At 44.0% G+C, this 20,355-nt stretch overlaps 1 protein-coding gene across 4 annotated transcripts in view; it reads right to left on the reverse strand.

Moving 5' to 3' along the window:
- IGSF5 (immunoglobulin superfamily member 5) overlaps positions 1-14,001 on the reverse strand; it is a 30,790-nt gene extending 16,789 nt beyond the window's left edge. For all 4 annotated transcript variants that reach the window (XM_038760580.1, XM_038760579.1, XM_038760578.1 and 1 more), the window contains exons 1-4: positions 13,836-14,001; positions 11,302-11,364; positions 4,996-5,313; positions 1,342-1,641 (exon numbers count right to left, since the gene is read on the reverse strand). In XM_038760580.1, the coding sequence (XP_038616508.1) occupies positions 1,342-1,641; positions 4,996-5,313; positions 11,302-11,344 (661 nt within the window). In that variant the 5' untranslated portion in view covers positions 11,345-11,364; positions 13,836-14,001. The remainder of the gene's footprint in view (positions 1-1,341; positions 1,642-4,995; positions 5,314-11,301; positions 11,365-13,835) is intronic.
- Between the last annotated feature and the right edge of the window lie 6,354 nt (positions 14,002-20,355).

A 20,355-nucleotide genomic window follows, 5' to 3' on the forward strand; every position in this document is an offset into this window, starting at 1 on the left:
CAGGAAAACCAAGAGGAAAAAAAAATGGATCAATGTGGAATTACTGCTGTCACTTCAAAGCTCATACTGGTGAGGTTCCTCTCATCTCCTGCCCTCAGTCCACTTTTAGAGACTGAGAGTGTATCCTACCTGGTCTTGTTTCTAAAACAACTTCAGGATAAATATGAGCTTTTTTTTTCCCCTCATATTTCACCTCTTCTCACCCCCCTATCTGGTCCCACAGGGGATAGAACAGTGCTTTGCACACAGTAAGCGCTTAACAAATACCATCATTATTATTCATGGTCTAATGGGGAGGGAGAACAGTTATTTAATCCCCATTTCATCCTCTAGCCTGTAGGCTTGTTGTGGACAGGGAATGTGCCTATCAACTCTGCTCTGTTGTACTCTCCCAAGAGTACAGTGCTCTGCACACTGTAAGCACTCAATAAATACAGTTGATTTCACAGAGGAGGAAATTAAGGCATAGAAAAAGTAAGTGAGGTTCCCAAGACCTCATCACAGGCGAATGGTGGAGCCAGAATTAAAACCCTGGTCTCTTGACTCCCAAATTTGTGCTCTGTTAGGCCACCCTGCTTCCTTACTAACTATATTACTGCTGCTAAATTGTCTGATTAGAGGAGTTGTCCCAAACTTCAATTTCTTGATTAAAGCCGGAAAAGACATTTGTACACTGCCTGTACAGCTGAAGCCCAAGTCTAACGAACAATGCTCTGGAGAAGGGTGTTTTAAATTCAGCTGCCACCTCAAATATTGGCCATTTCATTCTCCTACAGTTTCAGCCTGAAGCCTGTAGGAATTCTACTCTGAGTATGCTTTAAAGGGGAAGGAGGAAGAATAGGGGGCAGAGGAGCTAGAATAAAGCAATACAGGAGCACAGAACAGGAGAGAGCGCTCGAGCCAAGGGGGTTGGGGAAGCAAGCATAAAAAAGGCTGACAGAAAGGAAACAGAGCGAGATGCAAATAGGCAAGTGGAGGGGACAGAAAGCCAAGACCTCAGATCCCCACAAATAAGTGAGCTTCAGATAATGGAACAATAATTAATCAGTGGCATTTATTGAGCCCAGAGCACTAAATTAAGCAATAACTGTACTAAACAATAGCCTGCAAAGTTCTCCTATGGCCTAGTAGGGAGAGATTAAAATTGGCCACGACAAAACTTCAAGGTTATGACTCTTATAGGTTAGAGCACAGAAATCCTTCCTTAAATCACAAGAATCTCAGTGTTATGTCCTATCCCAATTTCCCTGGGTCCGCTCGACCCAACCGAAAGGTTAGAGCGATGAAAGGCCTTGTCCCCAAGAGGGTTGGAAATATGCAGTAAAAAGAAAGTTCACTTACCTAAGGGAGACTTAATCACGGTGAGATGGACCATTACCGACTGGGTGAAAGGCAACCCTGCCATGCTAGCTATACAAGTCAGGGTACCATTGCCTTGTGGCGTCAGAGAAAGGATGCTCACTAAACTTTGAAGGTCACCGGGCTTGGGGAAGGAATAATAGCTCGAGTGATTTACGAGAACATCGATCACCCAACTAATATTTGGCAGCGGGTCCCAGCCTGAGGCTTCACAAATAATTTCATGTGCTTTATCCTCAATTAATACAAGGCTATCATTTTTAATACACAAAGATCCATTGACTATGGAAAGAAAAAAAAAATATATCAGAGGACATGACAATAGCATCTCTATTCAGACTATTTTTTTTTCATTCAACTTTACAAAATCATATTTGGAATTGACTTCCCCAGAGGACCGAGAGTGAGATTTTTTAGGCCAAGTCTAGGTTAAGAGAACGTGGTTCCCCTTAGGGCAGTCATCTGCAAGATGAATGGATTTGGGGCATGGTAAAGAAAAGCCAACTTTTCTTAAAGTTTACCTACTGGAAGAGAAATCCAGGTAAAAACCAAATATTGTAAGGACAACGATGAATCAGAAATCTCACACCAAAATACTGTGGGAACCCTGGATCCAGAAAAGCACCATGGCCTAGTGGAAAGAGGATGGGCCTGGGAGTTGGAGGACCTGGGTTCTAACCTCAGCTCTGCCCCTGGCACGCTATGGGACCTTGGGCAAGTCACTTAGCTTCTCAGTGCCACAGTTCCCTCAACTGTAAAATGGGGATTCAATACCTGTTCTCCCTCCTCCTTAAACTGTGGGTCCCATGAGGGACAGGAGCTGTGTCCTACCTGATTAACTTGTATCTACCCCGGCACTTAGAAGAGTACTTAATACATAGTAAGCGCTTAACAAGTAGCATAATTATTATTACCCTCAAGAATTAAACTTGAAAAGGAAACAAGGTGCCTGACACAGACCCAGCCTTCAAGAAATACATTCAGAACCACTGAAAGCACCTGATTCAAGACTTCCTGAAGCATTTCCAGGCAGGAGATCAAAACTGAATTTCCCATTGGCTTTTAAGAATGCCTTCTGATTCTATGGCAAATATTTACTCAGGAAGGTGGTGTTCAAAGTTTTGGCAAAGAATGACTGTGTCTCTTTGATCTCAGCCCATCTAGGTTTGGGGCTGGCATGTAAGAAAAGTATTTCTAGATGCTAATCCTTGGCTCCCAAAGCAAAAAGGAAATGAGTAGCTCCATTGTAAGATCCCTTTTGAGGCCAGTGAGCATCTTGGAATAAAGCTGCCCTTTACATTTGACAACAACGTTACAGAACAGGCCAGGGTCACTGAAAAGATGGATGTGTGACTGACATTCTCTTCCCCATTGTTTGCATGTAAAGCTAGATTCTTCTTTCCCCATGCACAGCCTGTCTCTTGATAGCCCAAGTGCTTAGTACAGTGCTTCACACAGACTAGGCACTCAATAAATACCATTAATTTAATACACGAAGGCTTTGCTCAAATAGACCAACTCCTCTCCCGACTGCTACTCTCCAAGCGGGTCTTATCTGCTGCAATAGCCTCCCAATTGTCCATTGTTGTATTACATTGTTTGAAACTGGGCTTCTCCATTTTTACATTACTTATTCTGCCTTCACAAGATTGTGCATGCCTCTTTTCAGTTTACTACATATCAGTTGCTTGGTGATCTTGTTGTCACCAATTCTCCTCCTGTGCTCCCTCCCTGAAGAACTGTGTTATTGTGAGCATTGTTTCAGTGCACATGAGCTATGTCCTCGGACCATTTGTTGGTGATCTGGTCCTGTCTTTGAATGCTGAATATAGTACCTAAGTGCTTTCGACTCGATTAAGAAACCTCATGGCCCATTCGATCAGGCGCAACAACACAGATCGTCACTTCTGCTCCATAATTTATGGTCAGAACAAGAAGTTTCAGCCATGTTGTATCAGGTGGTTCAGTAACATGACCAAATTGCATGGTACATTAGGAGACTGGCAACCTCAAACCATAATTCCCAGAATAGAGCAACACTGAAGACAGGAAACACAACCCCATCCATTAAACAGAATTCATACAATGACTCTGATAAGAAAGTTTTGAGTGCACTTGGATGTTACATAGTTGTACATAATAACAAGGTCTCCAGGATTAGCCTCTGAAAGCCACTATTCATCAGAATGGCCTTTAGACAAAAAAAGAAATACAACTGGGGCAAAAAATATACCACTAAATCAAAATACATCTAGAGAAGGAAGTCAGTGAAGGTTCAGCTGTGGGCTGGAAAATGATTAAAGGGTTGATAAGGGAGAGAGCTATGGGGAAAGATTAAAGGACCAGGAATAATTTAGCCTGAAAAGAATGCTGAGAGGTAGCTGAAAAATGGCATATTTGATAACAACAACAACAATGGTATTTGTTAAGCGCTTACTATGTGCCAAGCACTGTTCTAAGCACTGGGGTAGATACAAGATCATCAAGTTGCCCCACGTGGGGCTCACAGTCTTAATCCCCATTCTACAGATAAGGGAACTGAGGCACAGAGAAGTTGTGATTTGCCCAAAGTCACACAGCAAAGTGGTGGAGCCCGGGATTAGGACCCAGGACCTCTGGCTCCCAAACCCAGGCTGTTTCCACTAAGCCAGGTTGCTTCTCGAGACCAACTGGGTCTCCATCAACTGATAATAAAACAAGAGAAAAATCACTTGAGTGTACAGCCATAAGCAACTTCATACTGAGTGAAGCCAATGGTCCATTCAACCCAAATGCTCAGACAACGAGCAATAGAATGCTTGGTGGAATGTGACATCCATCCTCGTGATTTGGGACCATCTAATGCCCTTAACTTTGCCATTTACATCCCTAACTAACAGTCCAGCAACCTCTCCTGCATTAATTCATCCAAATTCCTTTGGGATGTACCGATATTTTGGACCTGAATAGCTTGATGTGGCAATCAATTCCATAAGCTTACCACCCTCTTCGTGCAGTTTGTTTCGAGCCTACCACCTCCAATTTTCATCAGGGGATCCCCTCGTACTCCGAGTGTAGGATCTGAACATTTCTGAGTTTGCCCCATCCTCCCCGGGGATCCCCTCGTACTCCGAGTGTAGGATCTGAACATTTCTGAGTTTGCCCCATCCTCCCCTATGGTTATTTTATCAACTTGAATCAAGTTCCCACTTATACTTCGGTTAAAATAATTTCCTGATTCTGGAATGAATTGGAGTCATTCCTTGAACATCTTTAAGTTCAGAAAGAGGAAAGTCTATCTTATTGTTTAACTGCAGTAGAAAAAAAACTACATCGAGGAAGGGGGATTGACCAAGATGACCTTCTCCAGCCCTAACAGTGACATATACATACATGTGCATGTACATATATATATATATAAAAGCACACACACATATGTATATATCCTGTATACATAAAGATGACACTGACGATATTTGTGTGTGGATGTGTGTGTGCACGCATATGTGTGAAAAGTTCAAAGCAGGGCCCACAATTCTGACCGCTATGTCCACATAAAAAGACTCTCCTTGTGTGGACTTCCATTACAATGTAGGCTTAAAGAATTAAATACAAATACTTCATTTATGAAAAAAACAGGAGAAGATGTAGACTGACCTTGAACAGAAAGAAATGCGATTCCTTCTTTAGTGCTGTTCTGGAGACCACATTTGATTTTTCCAGAATCACTCCGCCGCACGTCACGGATAATTATTTCAGAGGTAAAATAGTCCCCAGATTGGTAACTCTCGGGGATGATGCGATCACTTGAAATTATGGGTCCATTGACAGTGACACTCAGGGATACCTGGTCGTTGATATACCACAGAATCAGCTGCCAGCCCTGTGAGACTGTGCAGTTAAATCGCGCCTCAGAGCCTTCCAGGACCGTTACATTTTGGGGGCCTTCTGTAATGTGGGAACAGGAACCAGACACTGAAGACAAAAAAATAAAATAAAAAATTCAGATTTGTAAACCAGTCAATCAGTAATATTTACTGAACACCTGAGATGTGCAGAGTACTGTTTAAGCAATTGGGAGGGGCCAACAGAAGGAGGAAACATGATTCTTGCCCACAAGGAGCTTACAGTCTAACAGGAGGAGACAAATAGGAGAAAGAATGGCTTAAATGGTCATGCTCATAAATGTACAAAAGTGCAATAGAGGAGATGAGAGAGAAGGTGGTTCTAAGAAGTTTTGAGAATATTATTTATATTAATGTCTGTCTCCCCTTCTAGGCTCTGTTTGCTGTGGATAGGGAATGTCTACTCTGTTGTACTGAACTATCCCAAGTGTTTAGTACAGTGCTCTGCTCATAGTAATCATTCAATAAATACCATTGAAGATGAGAAAAAAAGAGAGGGCAAAGGAATTAGTGTCTAGGGGATGGGTTCCAACTATTCCCAATTTTGCCCCTCATGTAGAGAGAGAGAGAGAGAGATAAGGTTTCTAACTAGACCAGAACTCAGGCCACTGAATCTCACCCGACAGAATCCTCTAAGTCCAGGCTAGGAAACCAGCAGGGCTAAACTCCCACTTTTCCATGGATTCTCTAGAACTCATCGATCCTCCCAGGAATCAATCTGGCCTCATCACAAATCCAAATCTGCTTCACATTTTGAAAATGGGAGAAACCACACTGAGAAGCCTGGAACTCCAAATCTCTACCTTTTCTTTAAATAAAAAAAATTGAACAAAAAAAAAAGCACCAATCACTGCATATTGTGTGTGCTATTATATGTGCTTTGGGGAACCAGTTCAGTTCCAACTATATTTCTCAGTTCCAATATAGTCAGTGTTTTTAATACACATTTTTGTCTAGAACGTGGTTAAGGAATCAAGGAAGTTTCTTCAGTCAACCTGAGTCTGTTTGGATAAGGCGAGCCATGATGTGAACATTCCTCAACGTGGGGCCCCTGCTGGGGTCACTGGAAAAAGCCCCACTCTGGAAATTAGGAGTCCTGGGTTCTAGTCCTAGTCTACCCATAGCCGGCTAACATGGGTGAGGATTTTGACACCTGTATACATGTTTTGTTTTGTTGTCTGTCTCCCCCTTCTAGACTGTGAGCCCGTTGTTGGGTAGGGACCGTCTCTATATGTTGCCGACTTGTACTTCCCAAGCGCTTGCTCTGCACACAGTAAGCGCTCAGTAAATATGACAATGAATGAATGATGGCACATGCGCTTTTCAATGTGATGTCCCTTCACCCCCAACCTGCTCATTACACTTGGCGCCTTGGCAAGACGAGACCTCAACACTCAGGTTATAGGAGAATTAAGTATATTTGCTCTTTTTTATATGCTTGGATTTTACCCACTGCATAGTTGGTAATATATGTCATTCATCTTCTCCATGGGAGTGTAAGCTCTTCAGGGCCAGGGACTTTTTCTTCTGTGGACAGACAGTAGTTCGGACCCTGATGATGCTCAATACACTCTGATAACCTTAACGATTGGTTGTTTTGAGGGGGGAAGGAGTGGGTTGAAGGGATGATGCTAAAGGACAGCGAGAATTAGGAAAGATAGTCAAGTGGGGAAAGTCAGGGGGACAGGGAGGATTATTATTAGTAGTTATAATAATAATAGTGGTATTTGTTAAGTGCTTGATATGTGCCAAGTGCTGGGGTAACTACAATTCAATCAGATCAGACACAGCCTCTGTCCCACTTGGTGAGAAGCAGCGTGGCTCAGTGGAAAGAGCATGGGCTTTGGAGTCAGTGGTCAGGGGTTCAAATCCCGGCTCCGCCAACTGTCAGCCGGGTGACTTTGGGCAAGTCACTTCACTTCTCTGTGCCTCAGTTACCTCATCTGTAAAATGGGGATTAAGACTGTGAGCTCCCCGTGGGACAACCTGATCACCTTGTAACCTCCCCAGTGCTTAGAACAGTGCTTGGCACAAAATAAGCGCTTAATAAATGCCATCATTATTATTGAGAAACAGCGTGGCTCAGTGGAAAGAGCACAGGCTTTGGAGTCAGAGGTCATGGGTTCAAATCCCAGCTCTGCCACTTGTCAGCTGTGTGACTTTGGGCAAGTCACTTAACTTCTCTGTGCCTCAGTTACCTCATCTGTAAAATGGGGATGAAGATTGTGAGCCCCCCACATGGGACAGCCTGTTCACCTTGTATCCTTCCCAGCGCTTAGAACAGTGCTTTGCACATAGTGTTTAACAAATGCCATCATCATCATCTAAAGGTGAGGAAGAACAAGTATTGAACCCCAATTTCACAGATGAGGAAACAGAGACCCAAAGAAGTGAAGTCACTTGACCAAAGTCACACAGTAGGGAAATGGCAGAGCCAGGATGCGAATCCAGGTCTCCTGACTCCCAGGCTTGCGCTCTCGGTAACCAGGGTTCCAAGTCCCATGAACAGTCTTTCCTTCAACCCTTGACCCAGCAATGGGGGAACTCCGGGCCTGACAGTGCTCACACCCTCCAGGTGTGGCATTGTAAAATACTGCTGGGCACTTGTGATGTCTCCATTCCAAAGTGCACTTTTTGAGTGGGTGGCTGTAAACACTGACACATGCATCCTATCCTTGGCTCAGACCCACAGGAAGTTATTTTCAAGGGCAAGTGCTGGCCTTATCCCATCACACCTTGATTACTGTATCAGCATCCTGGCTGACCTCCCTGCCTCCACTCCAGTCCATACTTCACTCTGCTGCCTCTACAAACTGTTTAAACCACGTTTCAAGAACCTCCAGTGGTTGTCCATCCACTTCCGCATCAAACAGAAACTCCTTGCCATCGACTTTAAAGCACTAAATCACCTGGTCCCCTCCTACCTCACCTTGCTACTCTCCTCCTACAGCCCAACCTGCACACTTTGCTCCTCTAAAGCCAACCTTCTCACTGTACCTCGAACTCACCTATCTCGTTGCCAACTTCGCATCCACATCCTGCCTCTGGCCTGGAACTCCTTCCCTCTTTATATCCCAGGGACAATTACTCTCCCCACCTTCAAAGCCTTATTGAAGGCACATCTCCTCCAAGAGGCCCTCCCTAAGTCTTCCTTTCCTCTTCTCCTACTGCATCGCCCTGACTTGCTCCCTTCATTCATCCTCCCCCTCCCAGCCACACAGCACTTAGGTACGTAGCTGTAATTTTATTTATATTAATGCCTGTCTCCCCCTTTAGACTGTAAGTTTGTTGTGGGCAGGGAATGTGTCTTATATTGTACTCTCCCAAGCGTTTAGTACAGTGCTCTGCACACAGTAAGCACTCAATAAATGTGATTGACTGACTGACTCTCTTAGTCCTCAACTTCACCTCCCTCTACCACAGGTCAGAACAATGACAGACCTTAGCAGAGTAAGGGTAATCTAGCCCTCTCTCTATCTTTTCCTTTCTCCCCTCTTTTTATCCCCAGTTTCCATTCTCCAAAATAAGAGCTCAGTTTGGGCTGTGGCTTCCTGAGGCCCAGCTCCAGGATCTGTGGGCAAAACTGGAAGAAAGAATGCCAGAAAAGCATGGCCTTCCAACTTTTGCCCACCTCTGAACCTGTCTTTCCCCACTTCCCTCTCCAGCGGCCTGAAATAGAGGGGGGTTGCACCATTCCCACAAATATTAAGTACAACTGGGGGGTTCCACTCAGAGCCAGAGAGCAGAACAAAGACTTCTCCCTATACTTCCCAGAACATGGCTCTCTTTCCATTCCTGCATCCACAGTCTGGTCTTGACCTCAGCCACCTCCCAGGTGGATTCCGGGAGAATTTACAAGCTAAGACTGTCCTGCATCATCCCTCTTCTCTCCCTCTGTCCTAGGTTACATGCTAATCCACTCAAAAATAACCAGCCTGCTGGCCCTGGCTTTTGATTCCCTTTTTCAGCTATCATCTGCTATGTCATTTCCCTTAGCTAGATGAAATCTCACCTCTGGGTGTGATTTGCCACCTCCATGAAATCTCACTTCCTCTACTGAGAGCTCATCTCCTCCAGAAGGCCTTCCCAGACTGAGCTCCCTCTTTCCTGTCCCCCTCCTCATTGCACCTGTATATATGTTTGTACAGATTTATTACTCTATTTATTTTACTTATACATATTTACTATTCTATTTATTTTGTTAATGATGTGCATCTAGCTTTACTTCTATTTATTCTGACGACTTGACACCTGTCCACATGTTTTGTTTTGTTGTCTGTCTCCCCCTTCTAGACTGTGAGCCTGTTGATGGGTAGGGACCGTCTCTATATGTTGCCAACTTGTACTTCCCAAGCGCTTAGTACAGTACAGTACAGCTTAGCACACAGTAAGCGCTCAATAAATACGATTGAATGAATGAATGATTTCCAGACCACCCCAAGGAGTGCTAAGCCCTCCACTCCCTGCCACGCCATCCTTTGCCATTCTCATCTCCTTGACTCCTGAGCACTTTTGCAATTTCTGAAGAGCTTTAAAGCAATCATTCACCTTGCCCCTCCTATTTTACCTCACAGACTTCCTACTACAACCCAGAACACTTACCTTGTTCCTCTAATGCCAATCTACTCATCATACCTCAAACTGGTCTCTCTTGCTACCGACCTCTCACCCACTCCTTCCTGCTTCATATCTGACAGATCACCACTCTCCCCAACTTCAAAACCTTATTAAAATCACTTCTCCTCCAAAATGAACTAAGTCCTTATTTCCTTTCCTCCCTCTCCCATCTGCACCACCCTTGCATTTGGATGTGCATCCTTTATTTGTCCCACTCTCATCTCCACAGAATTTATGTACATATCCGTAATTTAATTTTATATTAATAGGGGTCTCCCCTTCTAGACCAAAAGTTCCATAATAATACAAATGGTATTTGTTAAGTACTTACTATGTGCCAATCACTGAACTAAGGGCTGAGGTAGATACAAGATAATCAAGTTCCATATGGGGCTCACAGTGTAAGTAAGAAGGAGAAGAGGTATTGAATCCCCACTTTCCAGATGATGGAATTGAGGCGCCAAGAAGTAAAGTGACTTACCCAAGGTCAGGCCACAAAGAAATGGCAGAGCTGGGATTAGAACCCAGGTCCTTTGACTACCAGACTCGTGTTCTTTCCACTAGAAGCAGTGTGGCTTAGTAGAAAGAGCACGAGCTTGAGAGTCAGAGGTCGTGGGTTCTAATCCCGGGTCTTCCGCTTGTCAGTTGAGATTTTGGGCATGTCACTTCACTTCTCTGTACCTTGGTTACCACATCTGTAAAATGGGGACTAAGACTGTGGGCTCCACTTGGGACAACCTGCTTGCCTTGTATCTACTCCTGTGCTTATAACAGTGCTTGGCACATAGTAAGCACTTAACAAATACCATTATTATTATTATTATTATTACAGGCAGGGAATGTGTCTACCAATTTAGATTGTACTGTCATACTGTGCTCTTCCAAGCACTTAATACAGTGGTCTGCACACAGTAAGTGTTCAGTAAATACAACTGAATGATTCGGTAAGAGAGCAACGCCTCTCATTTGGTTCATGTTTTGTCACATTCATTCAATCGTATTTATTGAGAGCTTACTGTGTGCAGAGCACTGTACATCATATGGTTACATGATATATTTGGGCTAGAACACTACCAGGGAATTAGACAATCTTCCCAATCCACCTGCCTGTATCTAATATAGAGTCTGAAGAAATGGTTGTGTGCATACATATGTGGCAGACATTATAACTGTGGTGTCTCTTAGGCACTTACTATATGCTGAGCATTATGCAGATGGAGGTGTAAAGTAAAGCATGAGTTTTCCTTAATAGGGGACACAGCTTCCACATTGAAAGAGAAACTGAGGTATTAGTTGGGATTTTCTGCATCTCCCCCATTATGAGCTCCTTGAGGGTAAATGACATGTCTTTTTGTTTCTGTTGTAACGCGCCTAGTAAAGTGCTTTGCGCACAGTGATATTAATAGCTATGGCTGGTTCACAAGTTACTGCAGTGCCCTACCTGCTAGCAAAATGGTGAGAAAATACTTCCACACTCCTTCCATTTCAGCATTTCTTCTTCACCCTAGAGAAAAAGGGAGAGAGGGGGAAGGCTTTAGAAACCAAAACAAACTGATCAAAATGAATGCCAGTTTAGAAAAAAAAAAAGGCCTTTTCTGATGTTCCTATTTGGGGGGGGGGGGGTGTTGTTTTGTTTTTTAAACCCACCAGGATTTTATTGCATCCGTGGGGGTCTGGACCAAGAGAAATCTCCCAAGAAGGTCCACCAAAACATGAGAAAAAGTAGTGTTTCAGTCCTTCTGGGTCTCCCTCCAAGAGTCTTGGGAATCACGGAGGTCCTCTTAACCCTAGAAGAGCCCTCACCACCAAAGTTGTGCCCTGTATAGTAGCAATGGCATTTATTGTGCACAAACTAAATGCAAAACACTGGACTAAGCACTGGGGAGATACAACAGAAGCACAAAATAAATTCCCTGCCCCTAAGGCACTTGAGAGAATACCTCAATATTTGCCAGAGAGGCAAACCAGATTAAAATATAATACTAATAGTATTTAAGTGCTTATAGTGTGTCAAACACTGGAGTACATAAAAGGTAACTGGATTCAGTTCCTGTCCCAGAATCCAAGAGGGAGGAAGAACTGGTGTAATATCTCCATTTTAGAGATGAGGAAATGGAAGCACAGAGAAATTAAATGACTTGCCCAAGGTCAAACAACAGCCAAGTAGCAGGGTCAGGACTAGAACTCAGGTCTCCTGACTCCAAGTTCTGTGTTCTTCCCACCAGGCTTTGCTTTCTCTCAGGGTAGCAAGTGGCACTCCTAAATAAACCTTTGGAAATACTGTAATCAAAAATTCCTGTTAGCAGCTTATTTTATCCAAGGAGCCAACAAGCCCTCATGATGGATACAGAATTAAACAAGGAGGAGACACTCTCCCTGTTAGATGCTACATAGATTGAGTCATCAGGCTACCCAAAGAAAGACTGGAAGTTTGGCTTTCATTTGCTTAGGGTTTAATAACAGGAATTTAAAGAAGAGGTTCAGTTTTTCCAATTTCTTAGCCTATTTGGTCTAAAATGTAATTACTTTGGGAGATAATTTAATTCAACAACATCTGTGCTGCAAAGTCATTCCAATGTGAAACTACTCTATACTCTTGAATAGAAAATGAACATTATCCAAGGAATAATATTTGCTAAAGTCTAAAAATAACAGGACAGTATTAAGTGTAAGCAAAGATCAAATAGAAGTGAAGGCAATGCATTCACAGGGACCCCAGCTAGTCACAAATTAATGATGCATTAAATGAGTTGCTAATTTTCAAAAAATTAGCCTAGGAACCCCAACCCAAAATCATAAGCTGCACAGCAAATGGCCTCCTAAAGTAGGTTATATAGCATGCTGTTTCTCCTGGAAGCCTTCACTTATTCAATAATGGTGAAAACTGAAGGGGGTATTTGTTCCAAAATGTCATATGATTCCTAGAAGGAACAAACACACATCAATTAGAGATTGTGGGAGCAGATCAGGGAAGTGTTTAGGCAGCCCAAATAAAGACCTCTATTCCTAACCAGGAAGGAATCATATTGCCGAATAAATGAATATAGCAGTGTTTTATCTGCCAGTAGCCATACAGCCACTTAACTTGGTTGTCAGTGTGGTCGACTGAGCCCATGTCCAGTGAGCAGAAGTGCTTTGGAAACTCAGACCCTCAGGCAGTGCGGCCATGCCGGGCCCAAAGTGATGGCTTCCGGGCTACCAATTTAGGAATCTGATATAAAAGCAGCATGGCTCAGTGGAAATCAATCAATCGTATTTATTGAGCGCTTACTGTGTGCAGAGCACTGTACTGGGCGCTTGGGAAGTACAAGTTGGCAACATATAGAGACAGTCCCTACCCAATAGTGGGAATCAGAGCTCATGGGTTCAAATCCTGGCTCTGCCAATTGACAGCTGTGTGACTTTGGGCAAGTCACTTAACTTCTCTGGGCTTCAGTTACTTCGTCTGTAAAAGGGGGATTCAAACTGTGAGCCCCCCATGGGACAACCTGATCACCTTGTAACCTCCCCAGCGCTTAGAACAGTGCTTTGCACATAGTAAGCGCTTAATAAATGCCATCATTATTATTATTATTACTTAATCAATCAATCGCATTTATTGAGCGCTTACTGTGTGCAGAGCACTGTACTAAGCGCTTGGGAAGTCCAAGTTGGCAACATATTGATACAGTCCCTACCCAACAGTGGGCTCACAGTCTACAACTTCTCTGGGCCTCAGTTCCCTTAACTGTAAAAGGGGGATTAAAACTGTGAACCCCCCGTGGGCCAACCTGATCACCTGGTAACCTCCCCAGTGCTTTGCACATAGTTAGCGCTTAATGCCATTATTATTAAAACAGACACCTGAACAGGTATAGAAAGAGAAGGGTTAGTTTATAGAGGTCCTCCAGGAATACTGTCGCTGCTAAGTGACTGGTCTGACGCCCAGAGACCCTCTGAAAGGTTTGCCTGCAGAGGAAGAGGTATTTGCTTTACCTGAGGTGGGGCTGAAGCGGGTGATTTAAACCATCCTCCACCCCAGCCCCTAAATCCCGAGGTGGAGGAAGGCGGGGCCGGGCAGACCCCCGGGATTTGGACTTGCCATGGGATGGACAGACGGACCCACCGACTCCGGCTCCCTGCAAACACTTCCTGGAGCAGCAGCAGGTCGAAGGGGAGGAGAGCAGAGGGAAGGAAAGGGAGCCGGTCCACTGACGTAGCGAAACCAAAACCTGATACAAGGCCAGGGAGGGGAGGAGAGAGAGGTAAAAAAAAAAAAAAAGAAAGAAAGAAAGAAAGAGGGAGGGGAGGGAGGGAAAGAAAAAGAGAGAGAAAAGAGAGACAGAGCTTGCTATGGACAGGGAACATGTCTGCTAATTCCGTTGTATTGTGCTCTGCACATTATGATAATAATAATGGTGTTTGTTAAGGGAAAGAAAAAGAGAGAGAAAAGAGAGATAGAGCTTGCTATGGACAGGGAACGTGTCTGCTAATTCCATTGTATTGTGCTCTGCACATTATAATAATAATAATGGTGTTAAGGGAAAGAGAAAGAGAGAGAAAAGAGAGGTAGAGCTTGCTATGGACAGGGAACGTGTCTGCTAATTCCGTTGTATTGCGCTCTGCACATTATAATAATAATAATGGTGTTAAGGGAAAGAAAAAGAGAGAGAAAAGAGAGAGAGAGCTTGCTGTGGACAGGGAACGTGTCTGCTAATTCCGTTGTATTGCGCTCTGCACATTATAATAATAATAATGGTGTTAAGGGAAAGAAAAAGAGAGAGAAAAGAGAGAGAGCGCTTGCTGTGGACAGGGAACGTGTCTGCTAATTCCGTTGTATTGCGCTCTGCACATTATAATAATAATAATGGTGTTAAGGGAAAGAGAAAGAGAGAGAAAAGAGAGATAGAGCTTGCTGTGGACAGGGAACGTATCTGCTAATTCCGTTGTATTGTGCTCTGCACATTATAATAATAATAATGGTGTTAAGGGAAAGAAAAAGAGAGAGAAAAGAGAGAGAGAGCTTGCTGTGGACAGGGAACGTGTCTGCTAATTCCGTTGTATTGCGCTCTGCACATTATAATAATAATAATGGTGTTAAGGGAAAGAGAAAGAGAGAGAGAAGAGAGGTAGAGCTTGCTATGGACAGGGAACGTGTCTGCTAATTCCGTTGTATTGCGCTCTGCACATTATAATAATAATAATGGTGTTAAGGGAAAGAAAAAGAGAGAGAAAAGAGAGATAGAGCTTGCTGTGGACAGGGAACGTGTCTGCTAATTCCGTTGTATTGCGCTCTGCACATTATAATAATAATAATGGTGTTAAGGGAAAGAGAAAGAGAGAGAAAAGAGAGATAGAGCTTGCTGTGGACAGGGAACGTATCTGCTAATTCCGTTGTATTGTGCTCTGCACATTATAATAATAATAATGGTGTTAAGGGAAAGAGAAAGAGAGAGAGAAGAGAGGTAGAGCTTGCTATGGACAGGGAACGTGTCTGCTAATTCCGTTGTGCTCTGTACATTATAATAATAATAATGGTGTTTGTTAAGGGCTTACTACATGCCAGGCGCTGGGTGGATACACAGAGCTAATCAATCAATCGTATTTATTGAGCGCTTACTGTGTGCGGAGCACTGCACTAAGCGCTTGGGAAGTACAAGGTGGCAACATCTAGAGACAGACCCTACCCAACAGCGGGCTCACAGTCTAGAAGGGAGAGACAGAGAACAAAACCAAACATATTAACAAAATAAAATAGATAGAATAGATATGTACAAGTAAAATAAATAAATAAATTATACAATAATAAATAAAGTTAGCACTCCATAATACCATTAATTTGACTGAGAGAGGGGCAGGGTCCATTCGTTTCATCCAATCGTATTTATTAAGCGCTTCCTATGTGCAGTGCACTGTATTAAGTGCTTGGAAAGTACAATACGGCAATAAATAATATTGGTATTTGTTAATAATAATGATGATGATGGAATTTGTTAAGCGCTTACTTTCAGTCAATCAATCAATCGTATTTATTGAGCGCTTACAGTGTGCAGAGCACTGTACTAAGCGTTTGGGAAGTACAAGCTTCCTATGTGCCAAGCACTGTCCTGAGCACTGCGGTACATACAAGGGAATCAGGTTGTCCCACGTGGGGCTCACTGTCTTAAGCCCCGTTTTACAGATGAGGTAACTGAGGCACAGAGAAGTTAAGTGACTTGCCCGAAGTCACTCAGCTGACAAGTGGCGGGGCTGGGATTAGAACTCACGACCTCTGACTCCCAAACCCGGGCTCTTTCCACTAAGCCAAGGTGCTTTTCTAAAGAGAGACAAACCCTGCCCACAACGGGCTCACAGTCCAGAGGAGGGGGGAGACAGACATCAATATAATTGATGTCCGCCACTTGTCAGCTGTGTGACTTTGGGCAAGTCACTTAACTTCTCTGGGCCTCAGTTCCCTCATCTGTAAAATGGGGATGAAGACTGTGAGCCCCACGTGGGACAACCTCATGACCTTGTATCCCCCCAGCGCTTAGAACAGTGCTTTGCACATAGTAAGCGCTTAATAAATGCCATTATTATTATTATTATTATTATTATAATGCCCTCCCTCCGCACATCCGCCAAGCTAGCTCTCTTCCTCCCTTCAAAGCCCTACTGAGAGCTCACGTCCTCCAGGAGGCCTTCCCAGATTGAGCCCTCTTTTCCCTCTCCTCCTCCCCATCCCCCCCGCCCTACCTCCTTCCCCTCCCCACAGCACCTGTATAGGTTTGTACAGATTTATTATTCTATTTTACTTGTACAGATTTACTATTCTACTTATTTTATTTTGTTAATATGTGTTGTTTTGTTGTCTGCCTCCCCCCCTTCTAGACTGTGAGCCCGCCATTGGGTCGGGACCGTCTCTATATGTTACCAACTTGTACTTCGCAAGAGCTTAGTACAGTGCTCTGAAGCATTGTGGCTCAGTGGAAAGAGCCCGGGCTTTGGAGTCAGAGGTCATGGGTTCGAATCCCGGCTCCACCACATGTCTGCTGTGTGACCTTGGGCAAGTCACTTAACTTCTCTGAGCCTCAGTCACCTCATCTGGGAAATGGGGATTACGACTGTGAGGCCCACGTGGGGCAACTTGATCACCTTGTATCTCCCCACCAGCGCTTAGAACAGTGCTCTGCACATAGTAAGCACTTAACAAATGCCATCATCATCACGCAATAAGCGCTCAATAAATACGAATAAATGAATGAATGAAGTGCTGTGGGACGGAGGGAGGGGGAGCTGAGGGAAAGAGCAGGGAAGGGGGGTCGCTCCTCAAGTCAGAGGAGAGATTCCCTGGCAGCCTTCCCCTGCTGAATTAAATGGTACCCTCACCCACTCTTGGGGGAACCCAGCCAGCTGGGCCATGGCCGCTCCTGTAGGGCCCAAAATCAATCAATCAATCAATCGTACTTATTGAGTGCTTACTGTGTGCAGAGCACTGTACTAAGCGCTTGGGAAATACAAGTTGGCAACATATAGAGACAGTCCCTACCCAACAGTGGGCTCACAGTCTAGAAAGGCTCCTCAGGTGGCTGTGAAGAAGGCCCTCAGGCTAAGGGTGAGCCCAGACTGAGCCCCCTCCTTCCTCTCCCCCTCCTCCCCCTCCCCACAGCTCCTGTATATATGTTTGTACGTATTTATTACTCTATTTATTGATTGATTTTATTTATACATATTTATTCTATTTATTTTATTTTGTTAATATGTTTTGTTTTGTTCTCTGCCTCCCCCTTCTAGACTGTGAGCCCGCTGTTAGATAGGGACCGTCTCTATATATTTTTTTTTTGATGGCATTTATTAAGTGCTTACTATGTGCAAAGCACTGTTCTAAGCACTGGGGAGGTTACAAGGTGATCAGGTTGTCCCTCAGGGGGCTCACAGTCTTAATCCCCATTTTCCAGATGAGGTAACTGAGGCACAGAGAAGTTAAGTGACTTGCCCAAAGTCACACAGCTGACAATTGGCAGAGCCGGGGTTTGAACCCATGACCTCTGACTCCAAAGCCCGTGCTCTTTCCACTGAGCTACGCTGCTTCTCTGTTGCCAACTTGTTCTAACCAAGCGCCTAGTACAGTGCTCTGCACACAGTAAGCGCTCAATAAATACGATTGAATGAATGAATAAGGGCAACCAGAGGGCTTCCCGGCATGCTCTCCTCCAAAGGCTTCTCCCATGATGCCTTGGGGCGATGAAGCAGCAATTCCATTTTCCAGTGGATATGGGCCGTAGCTCGGGAGTCATGAGGTAAACACCGATTTATTGGGAATTAACATGCGCTGTTAGGACATGTTTTGGATATAACGCGAGAAAAGACATATGCCTGAGGGGATATTTAAGCTCAAAGAAGTTCCTTCTTTGAGTTTCTTTAAGTTCTTTAAGTTCCTTCTTTAAGTTCCTTCCTTCTTCCTTCCTTCCTTTAAGTTCTTCCTTCTTCTTTAAGTTCCTTCCCGTATGGGAAGGAACGGATGTGTGGATGTACAGGGATGCGCCTGTTCATTCATTCAATCGTATTTATTGAGCGCTTACTGCGTGCAGAGCACTGTACTAAGCGCTTGGGAAGTACAAGTTGGCAACATATAGAGACGGTTCCTACCCCACAACGGGCTCACAGTCTGGAAGGGGGAGACAGGCAACAGAACATGTGGACAGGTGTCAAGTCATCAGAATAAATAGAAGTAAAGCTAGATGCGCATCATTAATCAATCAATCGTATTTATTGAGCACTTAATGTGTGCAGAGCACTGTACTAAGCGCTTGGGAAGCTCAAGTTGGCAACATGTAGAGACAGTCCCTACCCAACAGTGGGCTCACAGTCTAGAAGAAAATAAATAGAATAGTAAATATGTACAAGTAGAGTAACAAATCTGTACAAACATAATAATAATGGCATTTATTAAGCGATTACTATGTGCAGAGCACTGTTCTAAGCGCTGGGGAGGTTACAAGGTGATCAGGTTGTCCCACGGGGGGCTCACAGTCAATCCCCATTTTGCAGATGAGGCAACTGAGGCACAGAGAAGTTAAGTGACTTGCCCAAAGTCACCCAGCTGACAGTTGGCGGAGGTGGGATTTGAACCCATGACCTCTGACTCCAAAGCCCGGGCTCTTTCCACTGAGTCACACTGTACTCTGCCAGGTGCATAGTATAGTGCTTTTCCACACTGTAAGCACGCAAATACGATTGAATGAACAAATGAATGGACGTGGCATTGGTGGAGGTTTAATGTTTCGTAAACCAGACTGAACCTTGTTTTTTAATGGTATTTGTTATGTGCTTAATATGACCAGGCGCTGTACTAAGCACTGGCTTAGAAAATAATCTGGTTGTTTGCAGTTAATCCTCTTTTTACCGATTAGGTAAATGAGGCACAGAGAAGTGATTTGCCCAAGATTACACAGCAGACAAGCTGGGGAGCCTGGGTTAGGATTTGTTTCTTTACCCAGTATTTAATAGGCACAATGTTTACAATGTCTAAACTAATAAAAGGTAGTGAGTGGCAAGGTGTAAAGCATTTTGCTTGTAGTAGACATAACAGGAATATAGAATGTATATTGCAAAATGTTAGTCACAATAGTATTATTATTATCTCCGGATTATCTTTGTACAGAAACCCTCTGGGCATGCCACTCCCCTCATTCATTCATTCATTCATTCAATCGTATTTATTGAGTGCTTACTGTGTGCACAGTACTGTACTAAGCGCTTGGGAAGTACAAGTTGGCAACATATAGAGATGATCCCTACCCAGCAGTGGGCTCACAGTCTAGAAGGGAGAGACAGAGAACAAAACAAACCATATTAACAAAATAAAATAATTAGAATAAATATGTACAAATAAAATAGAGTAATAAATACGTACAATCATATATACATGTATACAGGTTCTGTGGGGAGGGGAAGGAGGTAAGGCGGGGGGGATGGGGAGGAGGGGGAGAGGAAAAATCTCCAGTGGTTGCCTGTCAACCTTCGAATGGAGCAAAAACTACTAACTTTCGGCTTCAAGGCTCTCCCATCACCTCGCCCCTTCCTACCTCACCTACCTTCTCTCCTTCTCCAGCCCAGCCTGCACCCTCCGCTCCTCTGCCACTAACCTCCCCACTGTGCCTCGTTCTCACCTGTCCTTCCATCGATCCCCGGCCCACGTCCTTCCCCTGGCCTGGAATGCCCTCCATCCATACATCCTCCAAACTAGCTCTCTTCCTCCCTTCAAAACCCTACTGAGAGCTCACCTCCTCCAGGAGGCCATCCCTGACTGATCCCCCCCTTTTTTCCTCTCCTCCTCCCATCCCCATCCCCCCTCCCGCTCTCTGCCCTACCTCCTTCCCCTCCCTACAGCACTTGTATATATTTGTACATATTTATTAATCTATTTTATTTGTATGTATTTACTATATTTTATTAATGATGTGTATATAGCTATAATTCTATTTATTCTGATGGTATTGACACCTGTCTACTTGTTTTGTTTTCTGTCTCCCCC

The sequence above is a fragment of the Tachyglossus aculeatus genome, chromosome 18 (genome assembly GCF_015852505.1).
Source record: "Tachyglossus aculeatus isolate mTacAcu1 chromosome 18, mTacAcu1.pri, whole genome shotgun sequence".
In the NCBI taxonomy this organism is placed as follows: Eukaryota; Metazoa; Chordata; class Mammalia; order Monotremata; family Tachyglossidae; genus Tachyglossus; species Tachyglossus aculeatus.